Source organism: Rhinolophus hipposideros, assembly GCF_964194185.1.
Source record: "Rhinolophus hipposideros genome assembly, chromosome: 24".
Classification (NCBI taxonomy): domain Eukaryota; kingdom Metazoa; phylum Chordata; class Mammalia; order Chiroptera; family Rhinolophidae; genus Rhinolophus; species Rhinolophus hipposideros.
Window position 1 is genome coordinate 4743872 of NC_138070.1, and position 20315 is coordinate 4764186.

The 20315-nt window shown below is 42.3% G+C and overlaps 1 protein-coding gene across 1 annotated transcript in view; it reads right to left on the minus strand.

The window, feature by feature from the left end:
• Window positions 1–16271: 16271 nt before the first annotated feature.
• The window catches only part of KNTC1 (kinetochore associated 1), a gene marked incomplete at its 5' end in the record, with an annotated part of 53062 nt that continues 49018 nt past the window's right edge, over window positions 16272–20315 (minus strand). The window contains 4 exons of the mRNA XM_081037785.1: window positions 16272–16503; window positions 17508–17598; window positions 18393–18538; window positions 19329–19418. Coding sequence (XP_080893911.1) covers window positions 16483–16503; window positions 17508–17598; window positions 18393–18538; window positions 19329–19418 — 348 coding nt within the window. The 3' untranslated portion in view covers window positions 16272–16482. The remainder of the gene's footprint in view (window positions 16504–17507; window positions 17599–18392; window positions 18539–19328; window positions 19419–20315) is intronic.

The following is a 20315-nucleotide window of genomic DNA, read 5'->3' on the forward strand; positions in this document are numbered from 1 at the left end:
CCTCAAATTCAACCGTGGCCAGAAAAATGCAAATGAAAGAAGCAATGAGACGTCAGTCTATATCCATCAGATGGACACACAGGAAAACGCGCCATAAAATGAAATGCAGGCAGGAATACAGAGGAAAGGGCATTCTCATCCATGTGAAGGTTTGCAGCCATTGGGGAAAGCAATCGGGCAACATCTGTTCAAATTGAAACTAAACATACCCTTTGACCCATTAATCCCACTCCTGGGAATCTGTCCCAAAGAAATAAAAACACCAATACTTAAGGACAAGGATGTTTATTGGAATGTTTTGGGGTTTTTTTGGTGGCAGAAAACTAGTCACAGAGTGAATGAATGCCCATCCAAAGGAAAAAGGGAACGACTGAATGAATTATGCTACATCCACTCTATACACATTTCAATAAAATAAAGGCCATTAGGTTTGATACCTGGCCCAAAAGGCTGGTTGATGTTTTGGTGAGCTGGCAGTATTTTTCTAAATTCCTGCAGGCTTCTGAGTCTGTACTCCTGCAGATGTTTCTATTAGATACCAGGTCTGTCCTCCAAAGGTCCATGGTACATACACAAACACGCGATACATGTGCGTGTTTTGTAAATGTACTGACATTTCACGCGGGGGGAGGTGTTGGAGAGGATGTGGAGAAATCAGAACCCTCATACATGGCTGGTGGGAATGTAAAATGCCACTGCGGTGACAGGCAGTTTGGCAGTTCTTCAGTAAGTGAAACATCGAGTTACCACAGGACCCAGCAATTCTGCTCCTATGAATATATCCAAAAGAATTGAAACGGGTGTTCAAAGAAAACCTTGAACACAAATGTTCACATAGGCACTATTCACAAAGGCCAAAATAGAAAACAACCTAAATGTCCATAAACGAAAGTGGGCTATCCGTACAATGGAATATGATTCAGCCATAAAAAAAAAGTGAAATTCTGACACACGTTACAATGTGGATGAATGCTGAAAACGTGATGCTGAGTGAAAGAAGCCAGACACAAAAGGCCACAAACTGTATGATTCCATTTATAGGAAACGTCCAGGACAGGCAAATCCATAGAGACAGAAATAGTTAAAATAGTGAATTATTTGGTATGCATATTTTATCACAGTAAGAAAAAAAATTCATGGAGGGGACAATTAGGAAAAACAGGTCTAAAAGGGCAATTTGGGGAGGTGCTGTAATGGGAAAAAAGGTCGAGAAACACTGAGGGAACGACTAGCCTGTATCTCAATACATTAAAGATCATCCATCACCCTTCAAGCAAATACCTAAATAATTCACCCCTTCCCTTTTTTAAATAGTGAGGGATCTTGTTGGTCGCTGAGGTAAGCAACCCCCTCTTGTCTCTTTCTAATCCAGGATTTGGGGTTTGTTCTTGCACAGCCTACAATGCTCTGAGCTTAATCACTGCTTCTCATCAACATCTGGCTGACTCTGTATTACTTGGGATCTTCTGAGTTACAAAAAAATCAAGTGCACATTCAGGTTATCTGAGGTAATGCAAGTTCTATGAGCAATTCCAGAGAAGCGAGAAAGCTCTGGAAACTGCCGGGTCTCTTAGAGAACTGGAACAAACTGTCTTAAATCAAGTACAAAAATGCCATCTGTTAGAAGGTGTAAAAGGCCCATTTTTTTTATGGGCCACGAAGAAAGGAAAGTAATACTCACAATGAAACTGTGGCATACTTCTTTCTCATCACTTCAAAATTTCGTTTGATACTTTTGGTTTCAGGCATTGGTTTTTTAATATCACTCTCGTGCATCTCTAAAGAGAAAAATGTAACTGAAATCAGTTAATTAAGGTAATCCTACAACGTCTTCACGTTTAGAATCTGACGCTTCTGATCACTTTTCAAAACTCTCACATTGAGGTCTGTGTTTTTCACTATCATCCTCTGTGCCTCAGAAATGCTGGTGATGCAGCATTTCCTAAAAGACTTAAAAGCCATTGGCACTGGGTTCTTACACGGGCTCAGTAATCACGCAGGGGTGCCTCCTTTTGTCTCCTCCTATGGAATGTTGCCGAACATGTCTGCCCTCACCCTACCTCACCCCCTCTCCAACCTTTGGGTTCTCACGAAGGAAGAGATTGCTCCACTGTTTCCCTAAGCCATCGACTCTCATTCTGTGCCTTGTGATCCCAATGCTCTTGGTGTTCACCAACCTGCAGGCAATGTCAGTCACTGCTGCCTCACCAAACGCAATTATTAAAACACCATCTATTGTTATACACATTCCAAAATGTTACAATGCAAAGAGACAAAACAAACAAACAAAAAGAGACAGACAGAGACATTTTGCCTTACATCGATGAAAATGGTATGCCTGGAAAGAGAAGCTCTAGCATTGTCACTATTCTCCTGATGTGGCTTCGCTTGGTTGTGGCTCTGACTGCTGACTTGCTGTCTCCCCACTTCATGGCTTTTACTCACAGTCTCTGCCGATTGTCATCTTTCTGGGTCTCTTGGTTTTTGCACAACTCCAGTGGAGGTATCTACTTCTTGCATGTCTTGTGTTCAAACGTCCACAGAGGACCCGAATTGATGGTTGTCACTGTCCAGCATCATCCATAATGGGCAGAGGATAGGACTGTGTCTAATAGTCACTGTCCAGTTGTAGTGGGTTGAATGGAGACACCCAAAAGGTAATACCCATGGCCTAACCTGAGGAACCTTACGTATGAATGTGACCTATTTGGAAAAAGGGCCTCTGCAGATGTAATGACATTTTGGATCCCAAGATGAGATTATCCTGGATTATGAGGATGGGCCCCAAGTCCCATGATAAGTGTCCTTATGAGACACATGGAGAGGACAAGCTGTGTGAAGACACAGGGAGAGATTGCAGTGATGCAATTACAAGCCAAGAAACGCCTGGAGCCACCAAAAGCTGGAAGAGGCAAAAAAGGATTTTCTCTTAGAGTCGTTGGAAGGAGTCTGGCCCTGCCAACACCTTGATTTCAGGTTTCTGGCCTCCAGAACTGCGAGAGAACACATTTCTGTGGTTTGAAGCCATGAAGTATGTGGCAATCTGTTATGGCAGCACGAGGAAATGAGTCCCCCAGTACAGAGTGCCCTTTTGAGCAAAGCTTATGCACTAGGCCACCTCCCACGCTATCAGCCTCTGGATGACTTCTCTGGGCGTGGCCACCAACAGCTGGTCTCATCAACTAAAGCCAGAATGGTGACGTGACATGGTATTTGAGCCATGGACTTCTCTTCCAGCAGCACAGTGACAAAAGGGATCATGATTTGATTTTTAAAAACTTCCCTGCTCTGGCTTTTATGGGTCTAACACAATCATTAGTCTTCAAACTTAGTATTGTTTTTCTTGTGAATGTTAAATTGAAAACAAGCTAGTCCCCATTAGGCTCTAAGTAGTGTCCATGAGCCTGCACTTGGCCTTGCTGGCTCACTGAGGGACTTCACAGAAATTTCCTGATGTAACCATTACTCTAACATTACAAGGAACTGCTGAGACTTTTCAATTTGTCTGTGGTTAGAATTTATTACCTGTCTATTGTCATGGAGGGTCCAATCAGAATACTTCTCTTCTACACTTTTGTAGCACCCTGCATTTTTTTTCTTTATGGCATTTATCACAATGTTAATTATTTATAACTGTTTATTTAACCTCCATCTCCTCCTCCACAGTGAAAGCTCCATGAGGACAGGAACTAAGAGTCTCTGGTTTATCATGACTTCCCCAGGGCCTTGCACAGTGCCTGACATATAGTAGGCACACAATAAATATTTATGGACTAGAAGAATAAATGAATTTCATATCACTTGGTGATAGATCCACAAACCAGAATCTAGAAGACAATGAAATAAATGGGCATTCTTTGTAACACATTCCCAATGTTTCTTCAAGGTGGCTACAGGGAACACACACCTTAGATCCATGAGAGTCTTCCTTCTAATATGTTTTAAGAGCTCCCACTTCACATAACCTTGATGTTTGTCATGCTGTTTCTCATGCCTCTCGTTCCCACACTTCTTCCTTCATTAAGACAGATGTTTGCAGACTACACAATCCCCAAAGGAAAGGCTGTATGGCAGCTAGTACAGATAAGTTCATGACCTTAAACAGAATACACATTGCTCTAATAATATTGAGAGGAATGGTTGGTGGAGAACTTGCCTACCTATGTCACGGTCACCACCTTCTGAAAATGGCCCTCTAAGTGACTGTGTCCTTCGGAGGTGACTGGCTTCCAACCCAACTACAGGGTGTGAATCTTGATTACTTTAAGTCAATTGTGGTGGTTTTATTCTCCTCAACAAGACACTGCTGTAGGCATGGAGGTGTGACAACAATTCCGACCAGGAAGATGTAAGAGGAAGTCTTCTTAGGGATGCTTTTCAGAAAATTTCCCAGCAATTCCATTCCTAGGTGTGTACCCCAAAGAACCAAAAATTGGTTTCTCAAGCAAATGCATGTACATAGAAGCGTTATTCACAGTAGCCAAAAGGTGGAAACAACACACATGTCCATTGACAGGAGAATGAATAAATGTCGTGCAGGGTCTCAGCTCCCACTCCCTGCCCAAGAACACAGGACACGTTAAGGCCAAAAAGAAACACCCATGGAGCCATAAGTAGGGGAGTCAAACCAATATATTCTCGCTGGCGGCTGGGCTGGAGACACAGGAAGCAGGATCTACATAATCTGCCTAACAGCAGTCCGCGCTTGCCAGCCACCATCTTCTTGCTAGCCCCCATTCCTTTTCCTGCTAGCGTAGCCACAGCCGTTATATTAGTGGCCAATGGCCTACGGGTTACAGCTGACGGCCAACTAGCCACAGCTGCTGGCATCTGATCACAGTTGATGGCCATTTACTACCCGAGCCAGCACCTTTCTATGTGAGGCCGAGAGCCTGGAAACTGTTTTTTGGGGTTTTGTCCCCACACTCCACCCCTACAGGGTCTCGCCTCACAATCTATACGACAAGCGTCTTCTGCGAGGGGCCCTGTGCAAGGAGCCTGGAGGTGAATGCACTATCCTGAACACAGCCAGGCTCTATGGGCACAGCCAGGGTTTCTCAGGGCACCACCAGTACTTCTGGGCACAGCCAGACTTCCTGGGCTTCTTAAGGTACCACCAGTCTCCCCGGGCACAGCCAGGGTTTCTCAGGGCACCACCCCAGTACTTCTGGGCACAGCCAGACTTCCTGGGCTTCTTAGGGTACCACCTGTTTCCCCAGGCACAGCCAGGTTTTCTCAGGGCACCACCACAGTACTTCTGGGCACAGCCAGACTTCCTGGGCTTCTTAGGGTACCACCAGTCTCCCCAGGCACAGCCAGAGTTTCTCAGGGCACTGCCACTCTCTCTGGACACAGCCAGACTTCCTGGACACAGCCAGGGCCTCTCAGGGCACTGCCACTCTCTCTGGACACAGCCAGACTTCCTGGACACAGCCAGGGCTCACAGGGCACTGCCACTCTCTCTGGGCACAGCCAGACTTCCTGGACACAGCCAGGGCCTCTCAGGGCACTGCCACTCTCTCTGGGCACAGCCAGACTTCCCGGACACAGCCAGGGCTCTCAGGGCACTGCCACTCTCTCTGGGCCTCTCGGGGTACTGTGCTGGAACAACAGCGGCTCACATCAAGGTGCTTACATATTATCAATGGCGGCCAGTCAAGACACAAAAGCAAACATCAAACCAGTCCCACTACATGGTGGTATGTTCCCAAACAGTCAAGCGTTCATTAAATTAGGGATAGAAGGCAATTCCCCATAGTCCATAGTCATTCGCCAGGGCTGTCCTGGGGGTGAGGGATGACCTTGACCTCACCGTCATCTCCCACGGAGGACTCAGCAAGCGTTTCCTCCTGGGACTAAAAGTCCTGCATCCGGGCTGCCTCAGCAAGCAGTTCCCAGCCCACAGGGCGGCAACAACCTTCGCTTTCTCCGCTTTCTCCGGCCTCTGCTGGTTGGGGAACCATCCACATCTTTCCACCCCTCCACGGGGATCGAGCTCTCCGGCAGCTGCTCCTCCTGGTCTTCCTCAGACTGAGCTTTCATACGCACAAACTGCTCCACTGCCCTTCGGAAAGCTTTGGCCAGCACCGTATCCTGCCGACTACGCCAAGTGTCACGCGGCGGACCCTGCTCGCTGCGCCATTTGTCGTGCAGGGTCTCAGCTCCCGCTCCCCGCCCAAGAACGCAGGACACGGTAAGGCCAAAAAGGAACACCCATGGAGCCATAAGTAGGGGAGTCAAACCAATATATTCTCGCTGGCGGCTGGGCTGGAGACACAGGAAGCAGGATCTACATAATCTGCCTAACAGCAGTCCGCGCTTGCCAGCCACCATCTTCTTGCTAGCCCCCATTCCTTTTCCTGCTAGCGTAGCCACAGCCGTTATATTAGTGGCCAATGGCCTACGGGTTACAGCTGACGGCCAACTAGCCACAGCTGCTGGCATCTGATCACAGTTGATGGCCATTTACTACCCGAGCCAGCACCTTTCTATGTGAGGCCGAGAGCCTGGAAACTGTTTTTTGGGGTTTTGTCCCCACAATAAATATGATGGATCCATACAATGAAATATAAAAAAGGAAGTGTTGATGCTTCCTACAGTGCGGATGAACCTCGAAAACATGAGGCTAAGTGACAAAAGCCACAGAAAAGGCCCACCCAAATTGTATGATTCCAATTATATAAAATGTCCAGAATAGGCAAATCCTTAGAGACAGAAGGCATATTAATGGTTACCCAGGGATCAGGGAGGACGGAACGGGCAGGAACTGTTTGGTGAGTATTGGGTCTCCTTTGGGGGTGATGAATGTTTTGGAACTAGATAGAAGTGGTTGCAAACATTGTGAATGTGCTAAATGACACTGAATTGTTCACTTTAAAAATGGTTCATGTTGTCATGTGAATTTCACTTCAATTAAAAAAAGGATCTTTGGAAATTTTTGTCTAAGGATGTGATGTTTGGGGCAGCTGAGCCCTTTCGTATTGTGAGGAGACAAGTTAAGGACAAACCAGCACATTAAATGATGGCCGAGTGGAAAGATGGAAAGAACCTGGGCCTTTGATTACGTCTCTGGCAAGGAAGTTCTGGGAATCTGATCTCCCCAGTTCTGATTATGCAGGATAGCAAATGTCCTCTTTGCTTAAAGCTGTTTCTAGTTGGGTTTTCTATTACTTACAGCCCAAAATACCCTAACTGATAGAGACTTCAAGCTTCTGAAAAAGCAAAGCAAAGGCATTGCCAGCATTGGAGGTAAATAGCTAATGATGAAGACTTCTCAGTAGTAGTTGATTCTCATGGTTAGGCAAAGATTGTGTGTATGTGTGTGTGATTCCCACACATACTCCCTGTTGTCTCTAGCCAGTCTTACTATTTCAAAAACAGGATGGACTAGCTTTAGGAACAAGATTGAAATAATTATAGAGTTGTCAGGTCTGAATACTACAGGGAAGATGGAATCACTGGTCACACCACTGAGTTCGTGTGGCTTCTCTTGGGATTTGAGAGCTTAGCAGCTAACACTGAAACGTTCTATTCAGTGAAGGTGAACATTTTCTTTTCTTTCTTTTTTTTTTTATTGTGTGTTAGGTATATTTTATTTTATTTTTCCCCCTTCCTTCTGCCGTCGCCCTTCTGGTTCAAGCCGTTGTTTCTCAGTCTAGTTGTGTAGGACACAGCTCCCTGGCACATGCTGGTATTATGAGCCTTGCACTCACCCCGCCACCCCCAGCTGAGGCAGTTGGTTGCCAGTTGTCAGTTCAGCAGCTCACAGCAGCTCTTCCTGGCTGCTGGTCGCTCATGGCAGCACATGGTAGCCCACCGCAGCCCAGCTCCAGGGAGAGCTGTTGTTCACAATCTTAGCTGTAGAGGGCACAGCTCACTGGTCCATGTGGGTATCGAACCGGTGACCTCGGCGTTAGGAGCACGGCGCTCCAACCACCTGAGCCATGCCGGCTGGCCCCAGCACTTCTCTTTTCAAAGTCAGGTTGACTTTTCTGTATCACTAGACTGTGACTGGGAGAAAGCAGAGAAAGATAAGTGTTTCTCTCTCCTTTCCCAAACTTTTTTATGGTTCTGGAAAGCCCTGTCATGGCCGCTCTATAAAGTTTCTGCTCTACTTCACGCATAGAAAGCTTTCAGAGAAAGGATAATGTAGCTGGGTGGGTTTTTATAGGGCATTTAAGGGCTAATATTAGGGATTAGTACTTGAAGTGTTGTTAGATTTGATCTTGTTCTTACCGTATTTCTTGGCACTTAGTCCTAAGTTATTGTGTAATGTGTAAACTATGAAAATAAATGACAAGTTGCCTACAGTAAAAACCTGCTTCACAACTAATGGATTAAGGGAAATAGGCCCTTTGTCTATGCTAATTAAGATGCTACATTTGTGCATAAAGGTTACAGGGAATTAGCCTTGATGAAAATGAATTAAGATTTACTCCTCTGAGAATATCCGATAGGGATGTGGAGTTACATTCCTCTCTGTCTTCACATCTTGCTGTTGTTTTTTTTCCACTCAGCTGGGAATTCATATATTCAAAGGGTCTTATCTAGAAAGAGGTGAGTTGTTTATTCCAGAGGTCTTGAATCGCCTGGAATGTGAGGTATTTCCAAAACAAAAGTAAGTGTGCAAAAATAAAAGGAAACAAAACACAAACTCCTGCTGACTTTCAGATGGCTGCCAGGATGAGGGCACTGAGTTAAGTCTAAACTACTGCCAAAGTCCTGGGCGGGGAGTGGGGGAATCTGCCTCTGACCCAGCTGCAAAGAGGGAAGAGGAATAAAAAATTGTTCTTTGAGAACTGCCCTTTTAGTTACTCTGAACCATTTTGAAACCAGTTGATTTCTCACATTTTCTGTGGATTCAAGAGGATAATGTAAATGCACATGAGATTGGTTAACATGGCCAAACCTACAGGACCCAGAGCCAAGGGCTAGGTTTTGGTTTAAAAACCAGAAAAATTGAAATCTCTAATTATCAAGAAACACTAAAGAAAAACACACGTTGTTTATTAATTAGAATCCTGGGTGAAAATAAGTGGACTCAGCCATAACAATCCAAAGGAGGGTGTCATCACCTTTCAAAAGAATATGGTTTTAGGCTTAAGAAGGAAGGAGATTCTGACATGTGCTACCACATGGATGGACCCTGAGGACATTGTGCTATGTGAAATAAGCCAGTCACAAAGGACAAGTACAGCTTGATTCCATTTACAGACTTGGAGCAGTCAAATTCATAGGGACAGAAAGTAGAAGAGTGGTTAACAAAGGCCAGGAGCAGCGGGGCTGGGGAGTTAGTGTTTAATGGTGACAGAGTTTCAGTTTTGCAAGATGAAAAGAGCTCAGGAGATGGGTGGTGGTGATGGTGGCACAACAATGTGAATGTACTTAATGCCACTAAACTGTACATTTGAAAATGGTTAAGGGGATGGCCGCTTAGGTCAGTTGGTTAGAGCGTGGTGCTAATAACACCAAGGTTGCCGGTTCGATCCCGGCATGGGCCGCTGTGAGCTGCGCCCTCGTTAAAAAAAAAAAGAAAAAGTAAAAATAAATAAATAAATAAATAAAATGGTTAAGATGGTAAATTTTGTTATGCGTATTTTACCATAGTTAAAATTTTTTTTAATTTAATGGGAAAAATAATATATGGTTCCTATCCATACGAGGAATGGTCTGTGTCTTGATTTGGGTGCTTGTTGCATGGGCATGTTCACTTTGTGAAAATCCGTTGTGATTTCTGTACTTTTTCGTATGTTTACTTCAGTAACATTTATATTATAATTGTTTCTAATCAATAGCTAGGTAGACAAAGAGCTCACCGTCATTTAAAGGAGTATATACTTTATCTAAAGGCAGAAGCAGTAGAATTTCAGGAAGGAGCTGGTAGTGGGTTGAATGGGGTCCCCCACAAAATTCACGAGTGCCTGGCACCTCAGACTGTGACCTTATTTGGAAATAGTGTCCTCGCAGATGTAATTAAGACAAGGATTCAGATGAGATCTTATAGGATTAGGGAGGGCCCTGAATCAAGTCACAAGTGTCCTTAGAAGAGGTAGACAAGGACACAGACACACAGGAAGAGGTATGTGATGATGGAGAACAAGATTGGGGTGATGCCGCCACAAGCCAAGGAACAATGGAACCACCGGAAGCTGGAAAAGGCCGAGGAAGGATTTTCCCTTCCAGTCTTTGGAGCAGCCCGGCCCTGCTGACACCTCGCTTTTGGACTTCAGCCTCCACAACTGAGAGAGCATAAATTTCTGATGTTTTAAGGCACTCAGTAGTAATTTCTTTTGGCAGTCCCAGAAAACGAATATAGAGATATTTGGGCAAACAGGAGAGAAACTGAGTTTTCTCCCATTGCCTTTCAAGAGACCTAAGAAAGGAGGTGACAGAAAATGCTGTGATAGCATAACTTGGTCACTGGCTGTCATTCTGGTTCTTTCGGCCTTTTACTCTTAAAGATCTCTTTCACTCTTCCTTGCAACCCTCACCACTTGTTTCTTTTCACCCTTATTGTCAGCTTCTCTTTTTCTTTTCCAAGCCCAGAAGTAAAGATGAAAATATAGAAAAGTCCTACCAGTAATCTAGATTGAACCCAAAGTAGGTAACTTCCTGAAAAAATGCCACCCACTAATATATTAGTATGCAGAATTCTTCTTTTTACATGGCAAACTTATGAATGGTAGAACTATTATCCTAAATGTTGTATACAGTGCTTGGTTAAGAGTCATTTCAAGGAGAGAGAGAAGCACTAGTATAGTCTTTCATATTATTTGATGACAAAAGTTTTCCTAGATATTCTAGCTCCATCTGACCAAAAACATCAACAATAATGTCACGTGTCGACACGTGACATTAAGCGTTAGGAAGGAGGGGAAGAAATTTTGTAAATTACCACTTCTGCTTTTTCAGTATGAAATATAGTACGGGTTATGAGTAATAGATCCTATAAAGCTTTCAAAACATCCAGTCTATATATAGAACATTGGAAATAATGAGCTGACAATCTTGGTTTTGAGGTAATGCCATTATTCCTGGTTTATCCCACTATATCTCTTTGAATAGAATATCCTCATACTTCATAAGTATTAGATGGATGCAAAAGTAACTGCAGTTTAAAAGGTTGAAAATAATCACAAAAACTGCAATTACTTTTGCACCAACCTAATATATGCATATTTATGTAATGAGGTATTCTCTTAAGAAATTTAAAGAACTTGGATACTGAGTAAATATCGTCATAAAGAATGTGTGTTGAGTTAACTAGGCAAAGAGGGGCTGAGAGCCAAGATTCGAAACAGCGTGGTATGTGTAGAGGATCGCTCCTAGAGACAAGGTGGGGAGTGGAAAAAATCTGATTGTAGAGTTTTAACTGATATCTTTAGAATGAGTAGGTCTGTGTATACGTATTGAAAAAAAGTTAATTAAGAAACCCAAAAAGTACCAGGTGGGTAGAAAGCTATAGCATATAGCAATATTTTTCATAATGGTCAAACGATGGAAACAAACCACATTTCCATCAATGGATGAATGGATAAAGAAAGTATGGTCTAACCACACAATGGAATATTACTCCACCATCAAAAGAAATGAAGCACTGACATGCTACAACATGGATGAAGCTTGAAAATAGTATGCTAAGTTTCTGAAAGAAGCCAGACACAAAAGACCACATATTTTGACCCCATTTATAGGAAATATCCAGAAACGGTAAACCCAGAGACAGAAAGCAGATTGGTGGCTGCTTAGGGGACAGGTGGGTGTTGGAGGTGGAGGGGTTAAGAGGATGATAGCTAAAGGATATGGGGTTTTAGAGGTGATGAAAGTGTTCTAAAACTGACCATGATGATGGTTATATATATCTTGGGAATATACTGAAAACGATTGAATTGTACACTTTAAATGTGTGAATTGTATGGTAAGTGAACTATATCTCAATAAAACTGTTTTTTAAAAAAAAACACACAAAAAACTGTAGGATCACCTACCAAGGGAAAGACAGTTTAGAGGCTGCATTCTTGAGTCCTCTGGTCATCGGAAGGAGAGCTTGAAAAGAGAAATTGCTCCAGAAATTTATTCCCTCTAGAAAATACTTTCAGGCTTGGTTGTTCTAGAAGCACAGGTCCTTGTTTTCTGGTTGCTTTTGAATATGTAGAGTGCCAGGAAAAACCAAACCAAACAACCCCTTGTTAATCCTCTATCGTCTACAATGTTACAGGGAGAGTTAGCTGTTGTGAGTTTAGTCTTGCTGTGCATCCCCCACAAAGGCCACATAGTGTGACACACACTGGACTCGGAGGTTGAGCAGACACACGGTGAGTTTAACTCTTCCACAAATCACCAGCAGCAAAGAGAAGGGAGAAAACCAGAATGGAGGACAAGATGTTTGTCCTTTCATTTTGTTTTCCCGAAGAGCACTGTGAGGTTTCCCACCAGAATGGCTACAAGGAAAAGGACTGACGATTCTAAGCGTTGTCAAGGATGTGGCGCAATCTGCTGTCACACACATGGCTGGTGGGGTGCAGACTGGTACACCAATTTGGGAAGACTGGCAGTATCCACCAAAGCACTTCCACTCCAGGAAATACTCCCACCAGTGAGCGCTCATGTCCACCAAAAGATGTGTACAAGCATGTTCACAGCAGCTTTGTTCCTAATTCTCAAAAACTGGTAATAACCCAAGTTATCTGTCTACAGCAAAGTGGGTGAATCTTAGTATATTAATACAATGGGATACATGTGACAAGAGAAATTCTGAGATGTCCTAAATTAAATTACAGCAGGCTGAAGGGTGAAAAAGACAAGGGTAATTAACCAGTTAATAGCTGTGGGTCAGCTAACAAGACTGCTCACATTCCTGAATGTATGTTGGACCTTTGGATCAACTTCCAGGTGGCTATCTAGAAAGAAAACAGTGGACCAGCAGAGGCCACTGCATCCTGCTTGTGCTTGAACGTTCAGGACTGTTGCCTAAAACCAATCAAATAGTAAATATTTTCTCCTTATCCCAGAACTGACTCCTACCTCTCTGCCCCCTCCCCCCAACAATAGCCAAAGTAAACGCTCTCAAAGGAACTTACATCTCTGAAAGAGCCCATCAGCTCCAGGATGGTGGATGTTTTCATCTTCTCCGCTAGCCCAGTTCTGGTGGTTTTGACTGTGTCTCAGGAGTGGTCCTTTGCCGGGTAGCATATGGCTCAATAAATCCTTTTGTGAAGAAACATTCTAGCATACTCTCCCCACGGTGGTAACCATGGGGAGAGTATGCTCTAGGCAAGGGCACAAAGTAGTCTTCTGGGGCCCTAGAATGTTCTATAGTTTGATAGGATTATTATACAGCTGTATAAATATGTAAAAAGTAACCACTGGTCAATCATACCTATACCACCAGCATTCACCTAAAAAGAACCTGTCGGTTACCCCAAGCACCTCTGTAAGCTTAGTTGGCTACTTCCATCTGGATAGATGTGATCACCAAAATTAGTCTTACTCTCTTACTCAAAAATGTGTCAAAAACTATCCGAGGGAAGGACCCAATATGTTTACAATAAACATACCTCCCAAATCTGTGCACCCTAGAGAAGCAGTAGAAAGAAGACTGAATAGGCTACGTCTTGTCAGGCCAGGTTTTCTATCCGTAGGAGGTGAAAGTAGAGCACCCTACTAATAAACTTCTCTCCTCCAAGTAATCAAAGGAATGAACATTTAGCCACCTCATTCAAAACAAGAGATATGAAAGAAATGTGCCTGAGTCATGAACATGAATTGTAGCGCCTTTACTTCTGTAGTGTCGCTAACTTCCCCCGTTTTCTAGGGGTAACGAGGTGCTGTCATTCGTTCACGTCATCATGAAACATTCAAGGGAAGAATTTTACCCTGAAAACGAGAAGTCAAAATTCACTGAACTCATACGTATTTATTAAGCATCTAATAAACTGGGGACAAAATGACGAGTGAGACAATCAATAAAGAAGCCAACAAAGATAACTTTGGATGTATCGTGAAGGAAGGAAATGTTAATGTCAGAGCAAGTGACTAGGGGTGACTGTGGTTGGGCTGGTTGGGGAAGGCTGGTGACAGAAAGGGAGTGACAGGTCCTGAGGCTGGAAAGGCAGGGGGACTGGATCATGCAGGGCCTTCTAAGCCGGGTGGAATGGTCAGGTACCCAGCTGTATCTGAGTGAGATCCAGCTTCTAAGCACAGCGCTTTCAAAAATGGGACCCTCCAGAGGGGGCGCCTTTTTGTAGCAGATCTACCAACAGGAGAGCCTTCTTATACTTTACCTTCCTCGAAGGTACCCCTTTCTGATTTGAACAAAGGGACCAGTGTGCCTCAGTTGGCAACTTGGGATCCAGGCTCAATGCAATGGGAAGCCAATGAAAAGCATGAGGCCAGACACTGACGAGATCTGGCTTATGTTTTAAGAATACACTTCAGCAACAGTACGGAGAATGGCTGTATGGAGACAAAAGTGGAATAATTTAAAAAATGATCAAGGCTAACAAAAAATGTAATAAATGTACGAAGTATCCTGGCTAATTGTATATTTGAACTTCAAATGAAGTTATCTTAAAATGAATTCAAACATATTTAGGTTTCAAAAAAGAATCACTTCTCTGGCATACCAAAAGCTAACCGTTTACCTATCAGAACTTTATTCTGAACAATGAAACCAGTGTTCAGATGGGGACAGAACTCCGTTTTAGCTTAGCTGTTGTCAGTTAAACAGGAAGGCTATTTTCCATTTGTTACATTGCAGTGCCACCCCTTGACCCTTCCGTTCCTTGCACATTTATGCTCAAAAATACAATTACGGGCTTTCTGTGTGACGTCAGCCTATAATGAGCTTTCTTAAGGTTCAATCACATAAATATCAAAGGAATACAAACCTAAGTTGTGGTATACCATTTTCACCTAGAGAATTAGCAGAAAGTTTTTAAAAGTCAGGTCACTCAGAGTTGGGGAGGAGGCAATCAAGCAGACATCCGGTTGTGGTTGGTAGGAGAGAGCATTTGTGAAAACCTTTGAAAATGCATGCAGTTTGGCAATTTGTATCTAGAGCCTCAAAAATGTTCTTCATTCCCTTTGATCTGGTAAATCTGTTGGTGAGAGTGATCTTAAGGAAATAATTCCAAATGTGAAAAAAGCTTTGTGAAATATATTGGTGTAGTCTGAATGTCCGGAAGAGAGCAAGTGCATGAGGTTAAACCTCTCGCAACCAGAAGGCTTTACAAACGAAGGAATTCAGGCTCTGGGAAGTTCTGTAACTCGTTCAGGGGCACAGTTTGTGATGGAACCAGAATTCAAATCCAGACTTTTACTCCCAAACCTATGTTTTTAATGACGATGCTACATTGAGTTTTTAGTACAGAAACAATATTTTCTCAACTAGCAAAACAAAGACAAACTAATTCAAGTATCATCACGTTATTCACAAGTATAGCAGATTAGGAAGGCAGGGTAAGAGGTGTGCTTGGTGCTCTGTGTGCCCAGTAGTGTCCCCTGACTCTGCGACATCCTGCCCTTCTAAGCCATCCTCCCAGCCGGGGGCTTACAGACTGCACACTGCATGTCCCACACTCCTGGCCACATGGCTTCCTGCTTGATTGTCATTTCTTAGCACTGGCATGAGAATTAGAGGTTGGAAAAGCAAAGAGCTATTTCTTTTCTCTTTTGGTGGTGGCTTGGCAGTGGCCTCGAAAGATGCCCAAGGGATGCTTTGGGCAGCACCGGTGGGAGGAGACTTACCCTTTGGAGGAGTGGCACAGGGGGGTCTGGGGGCTCCAGTAGGAGCAGTGGCCAGATCTTCCCCCTTTGTCTCCCTGGTGGGCCCCCTCCTCTCCCTTTTGCCTTTCAGTTGTTTTAACACCTTTGTTACCAATTCCTGGCATTTAATCCATCGCTGCTTGAAATACCTAGAGTGTTTTCTATTGTTCTGGCTGGCCACCGACCGACACACTCAGTGGCAAAAATTACACACGTTTACTAGAATAACACTAAAAAGATTGATGTATTTTTTTTTTTGTTTGTTTTTTAAGGAGGGTGCAGCTCACAGTAGCCCATGCGGGGACTGAACCAGCAACCTTGGTGTTATCAGCTCCGTGTTTTAACCAACTGAGCTAACTGGCCACCTTAAAAGATCAATATTCTTATTTATACATGTGGATGAAATAGGCTATATAAGTAGTTCCTTTTCTTATGGGGGGAGCAAAATACTTTTGCGTTTTGTTTCTTTCATACAAGGTGTAAAAAACTGATAGTCTCTGTGAGTTATAGTAACTGACAACGAGAAGATTTATTAATTCAGGATATGAGTTCTTTATGGGACAATCAGGCTACCAAATGTCTTAGTTATCACTTCAGGTAACATCTGAGAATAGCTATAACACAGACCGCACAATTTAAAAACCGTAATAAATATGGTCAGTTAATAGCAGACTCCGAACTTCCTCTTCCTCTTCCTGAAAAAGGCTTGATGATTTACTATGATCCATTAAGAAACATCTAAATGGGAAGAACACGGAAATATTATGAGTGTCATTTAGCTTCTTAAACAGAAAATGCTCAGATAAACTATAGAACTTAAGACGTAACTGTATTGCTAAAAACGTACACATAAAATTATTTGGCATTTTAGACAGTTATGACTGGAGAAAAATATGTGTATATATATGTGTTTTTCAGAAATATATGTATTTTTGAAAAATATGTATTTTAAGGGTCACAAATTCATCTCCTGAATCAATATTCCCCCTTTTAGAAAAAAGCAATTTTATGCCATTGAGCACAACAGATTGGAAGTGAACATTGGAAGTTATTAATTAATGAAAATTAACAAAATGGAGGTTTATTTTAATATTCGTTTTCTGGACCAAAGGAGGAAAAACCCCCCACAATACTTATGTTTACTAAAACTACTAAGCTATGATCCAAGTAAAAATATTTACCTTATATTTAAGTTCAAATTAGGAGTAAAAGTATTTTACATGTACATTTATATATGAAAACATTTGGAAGGATATATATCAAAATATTAACAGTGATTCTCTGGTAGTGAGATTTCAAGAGATTAGTTTTCTTTTTTTTTCTCTTGCAAATTTCTCTTTTTTCTATAGTGAACATGGATATCTTTGGTAACTATAACAGGTGAAGTAAAAACAATTAAAACCCGAGCACAGCATTAATCAATGCCTTCTGGATTTATGTTTTTCACCTGCTTCAGTATGAAAAACAAGACTTTATGAGGAATCATCTTGCTTGGAAAGCACCTGGGAGACCAGGTGGTCCAGGTGGGAAAACAAAACTCCTGCACAGCGTCAGCGACTGGCCCGAGACCACTCAGCTGCTGAGTGCAGAGCTGAGAGGAGAGCCACAGCCTCTACAAAAAATAAAATATAGAAATACATGCAGCCATATGGAACAATATATTTATCTCCAGAACAACTTGGCTCAATTTCAAGACCCAAAAGTATAAATGGCGGAACCCAGTAACAGCGGACCAGCTTTACCTTCAGAATTTCACAGGGAGTGGCGTCTGGTGGCACTGGTTTTCCACAATGCTTTGAATATTCAGTTATAAAGACTGAAGCTTCATCTAAACTATGGAATAAGAAAGAAAACGGGCATGAGAAAGCTTTTCTGTGTTCGCTATCTTGACTTGATTGTAGTGATGTCATCACAGGTGCATATTCATGCCAAAATTTATCAGATTACTTACTTGAAACATGTGCAGTTTATTCTATACACACACACACACACACACACACACACACATATATATATATCCTCAAAAGACAACACTTGTTCACAAATGATGGTATGTAATTATGGTTGGATCACAAGTGATAAAGAAGCAAAAAAAGATCCACGGCGGGGTAATGGACAAGTGATACCTCTCAAGCAATCAGCACAGTCAGACCTAACGCAGGGACAGATCCAGTTAATATTTCAGTCCTGGCTGAGCTTCCCTTTCTTCAGGCTCAGCCCATTTCTTCCTTCTCCCTTTGACTCCCCACATCCGCTCTTAATCCTATCCCAAGGAGCTTATTGTTTCTAAACCTGTGAGTACTGAAAAATTAGATAACGAACCTTAGCAAAAGTTACGTTGCATAAAGCCATCAATTCTCTGACCAAGTGTCTGAGGAATGATGTTGTAACGCAGGGTTTTAGAATAGGCCTGTGAGATACCTATTTGCGGGGTTCAGACAGCTTGTTTAATTGTTTAATTCCAAGTTCATGTTCCAAGGGATTGGGTTACAAAACAACTAATGCTACAGCTTCACATTTGGAGCTTTTATTTGCAAACAAACAGTTCTACTATTGTTTGACATTTTCCTCCAAAATAATGATAAATTCCAAGGAAATTCAACAGTTTTCTTTTTTCATGCACTTACCTTGATTCATTTGCCAAATACTTCACTAGGTCAGTGACATTGCTGGCATTCATCATGTGTAATTTCAATGCTTGAAAGTATTTTGTCTTTGCCAAAATCCCAAACTCCTTCTTATTTATGATATTATTCAGAATCAGATTTCTAACCTAGAGAATGACAGGTAGTGTCATATTAAAAATGTGCTCAGTATCCAGTCCTTTCAATACCACAGTTTTTCTGACAGTTAGGAGTTAATTATTGCATTGTGTCCTAGCCTTTTTTTTTTCAATTCTATTGGGGAATATTGGGGAACGGTGTGTTTCTCCAGGGCCCATCAGCTCTAAGTCGTTGTCTTTCAATCTAGTTGTGGAGGGCGCAGCTCAGCTCCAACTCCAGTTGCCATTTTCAATCTTTAGTTGCAGGAGGTGCAGCTCACCATCCCATGCAGGAATTGAACCAGCAAACTTGTTTTTGAGAGCTTCCGTTCTAACCAACTGAACCATCTGGTAGCCCTTCTGGAAGCTCAGCGGCAGCTCGTTGTCTTCAATCTAGTTGTGGAGGGCGCAGCTCACTGGCCCATGTGGGAATCGAACCCACAACCCCGCTGTTCAGAGCTCGCACTCTAACCAACTGAGCTATCTGGTCTCCCCACTAGCCTCCTTTTTGAGGGGGTGGCTGGGGGAAGGGGAACTGCTTTGGTTTGTTTCAGTACTGTATCCAGTAAATAGATAAAAAGTAATTGTTGTTAAACACTCTGGGAGTTTTTATGAGCATAGCAATAAACAAGATAGCCAGGGACCCTGTCTTTTGAAAAACGTACTGAGGTTTTAATAAAATAATTGTATATATTAACAAACAGACTGAGATGGTAGTTTTCAGCCTAATGTTGGTTTGGGGAAAATTATTACCTCTAATATGTAATATTTCATAGAGAAAGGATATGAAATTTTCTCTTACTTGATGTGAAAACCCGGTCAACTGGCCAGTATTCATATGCTCTTCTAATTGTTGTAAAATGATCTGAGGATCGCATGAGCTCAAAAAATTCTAGAGAAAAAAAAATCAAAACATAATTTATGGAAAAGTATAATTACTACTGATGTCTGTCAAATCTGGAAGGCTTTCGCATTTAAATTTGAAATATCTTAAAGAATTTCTAATGTAGGAAAGAACGCCTCTGGCAACAAAAAATTATTAAAATAAGGAAGAAACCATTTTACAAATACCCATTCCAAAGAGCTGTTTAACAAGCATTTTGTCATTCTAAGTGCCAAAAGAAACGTATTTAAATACTAAAACTCTGAAAAGCATCAATGGATGAGTTTATGAATAGGCAAAAACGAACAAAGTCAAAGGCAAGTACAGATGGCTTTGAAAAAATGAAATGAATAGAGCAAATAAATACAAAATATGCATGCTTTTCTATATAGATCTCTACCTACTGGCTTATCTACCTTTGGAGAAACAATGCTAAAACATTCCCAAATGCTTTGAACAAGTAGATTCCGTATTGTAAAGGGAATGAGAGTTATTTTTAAAAGTTCTGTCCTCAAAATGCTTGTGGCTCATTTGTTAGACACACGTGAAACCTGACTCTCCCCTCTCCGACATGTCCCACCTCCAGTCACTAAGTTAAGCTAACTGCCTCTTAGTCTTCTCCATCTAGTTCATTTTCATTGTGCCCACCCTACTCTGGGGACGGACCCCTCAAGCTTTCCTTATCTGCCTACAGGTGGTTGTGTATAAATCAGGTGAGAGAAAATCCTATTCAAATGCAACAGCTTCCCAAGAATTTACCTTCTTGACACATCTCCCCTCCAGTCAAGCCCACATGGATTATTCCTTCTAAAGTACTCCCTGATCTTTTCACTTTACTCTTCCAGGAAAATTGTTTCCCATTGACAGAATAAGGCCCAAACCCCTGTGAAGGCATCTCTCAGAATA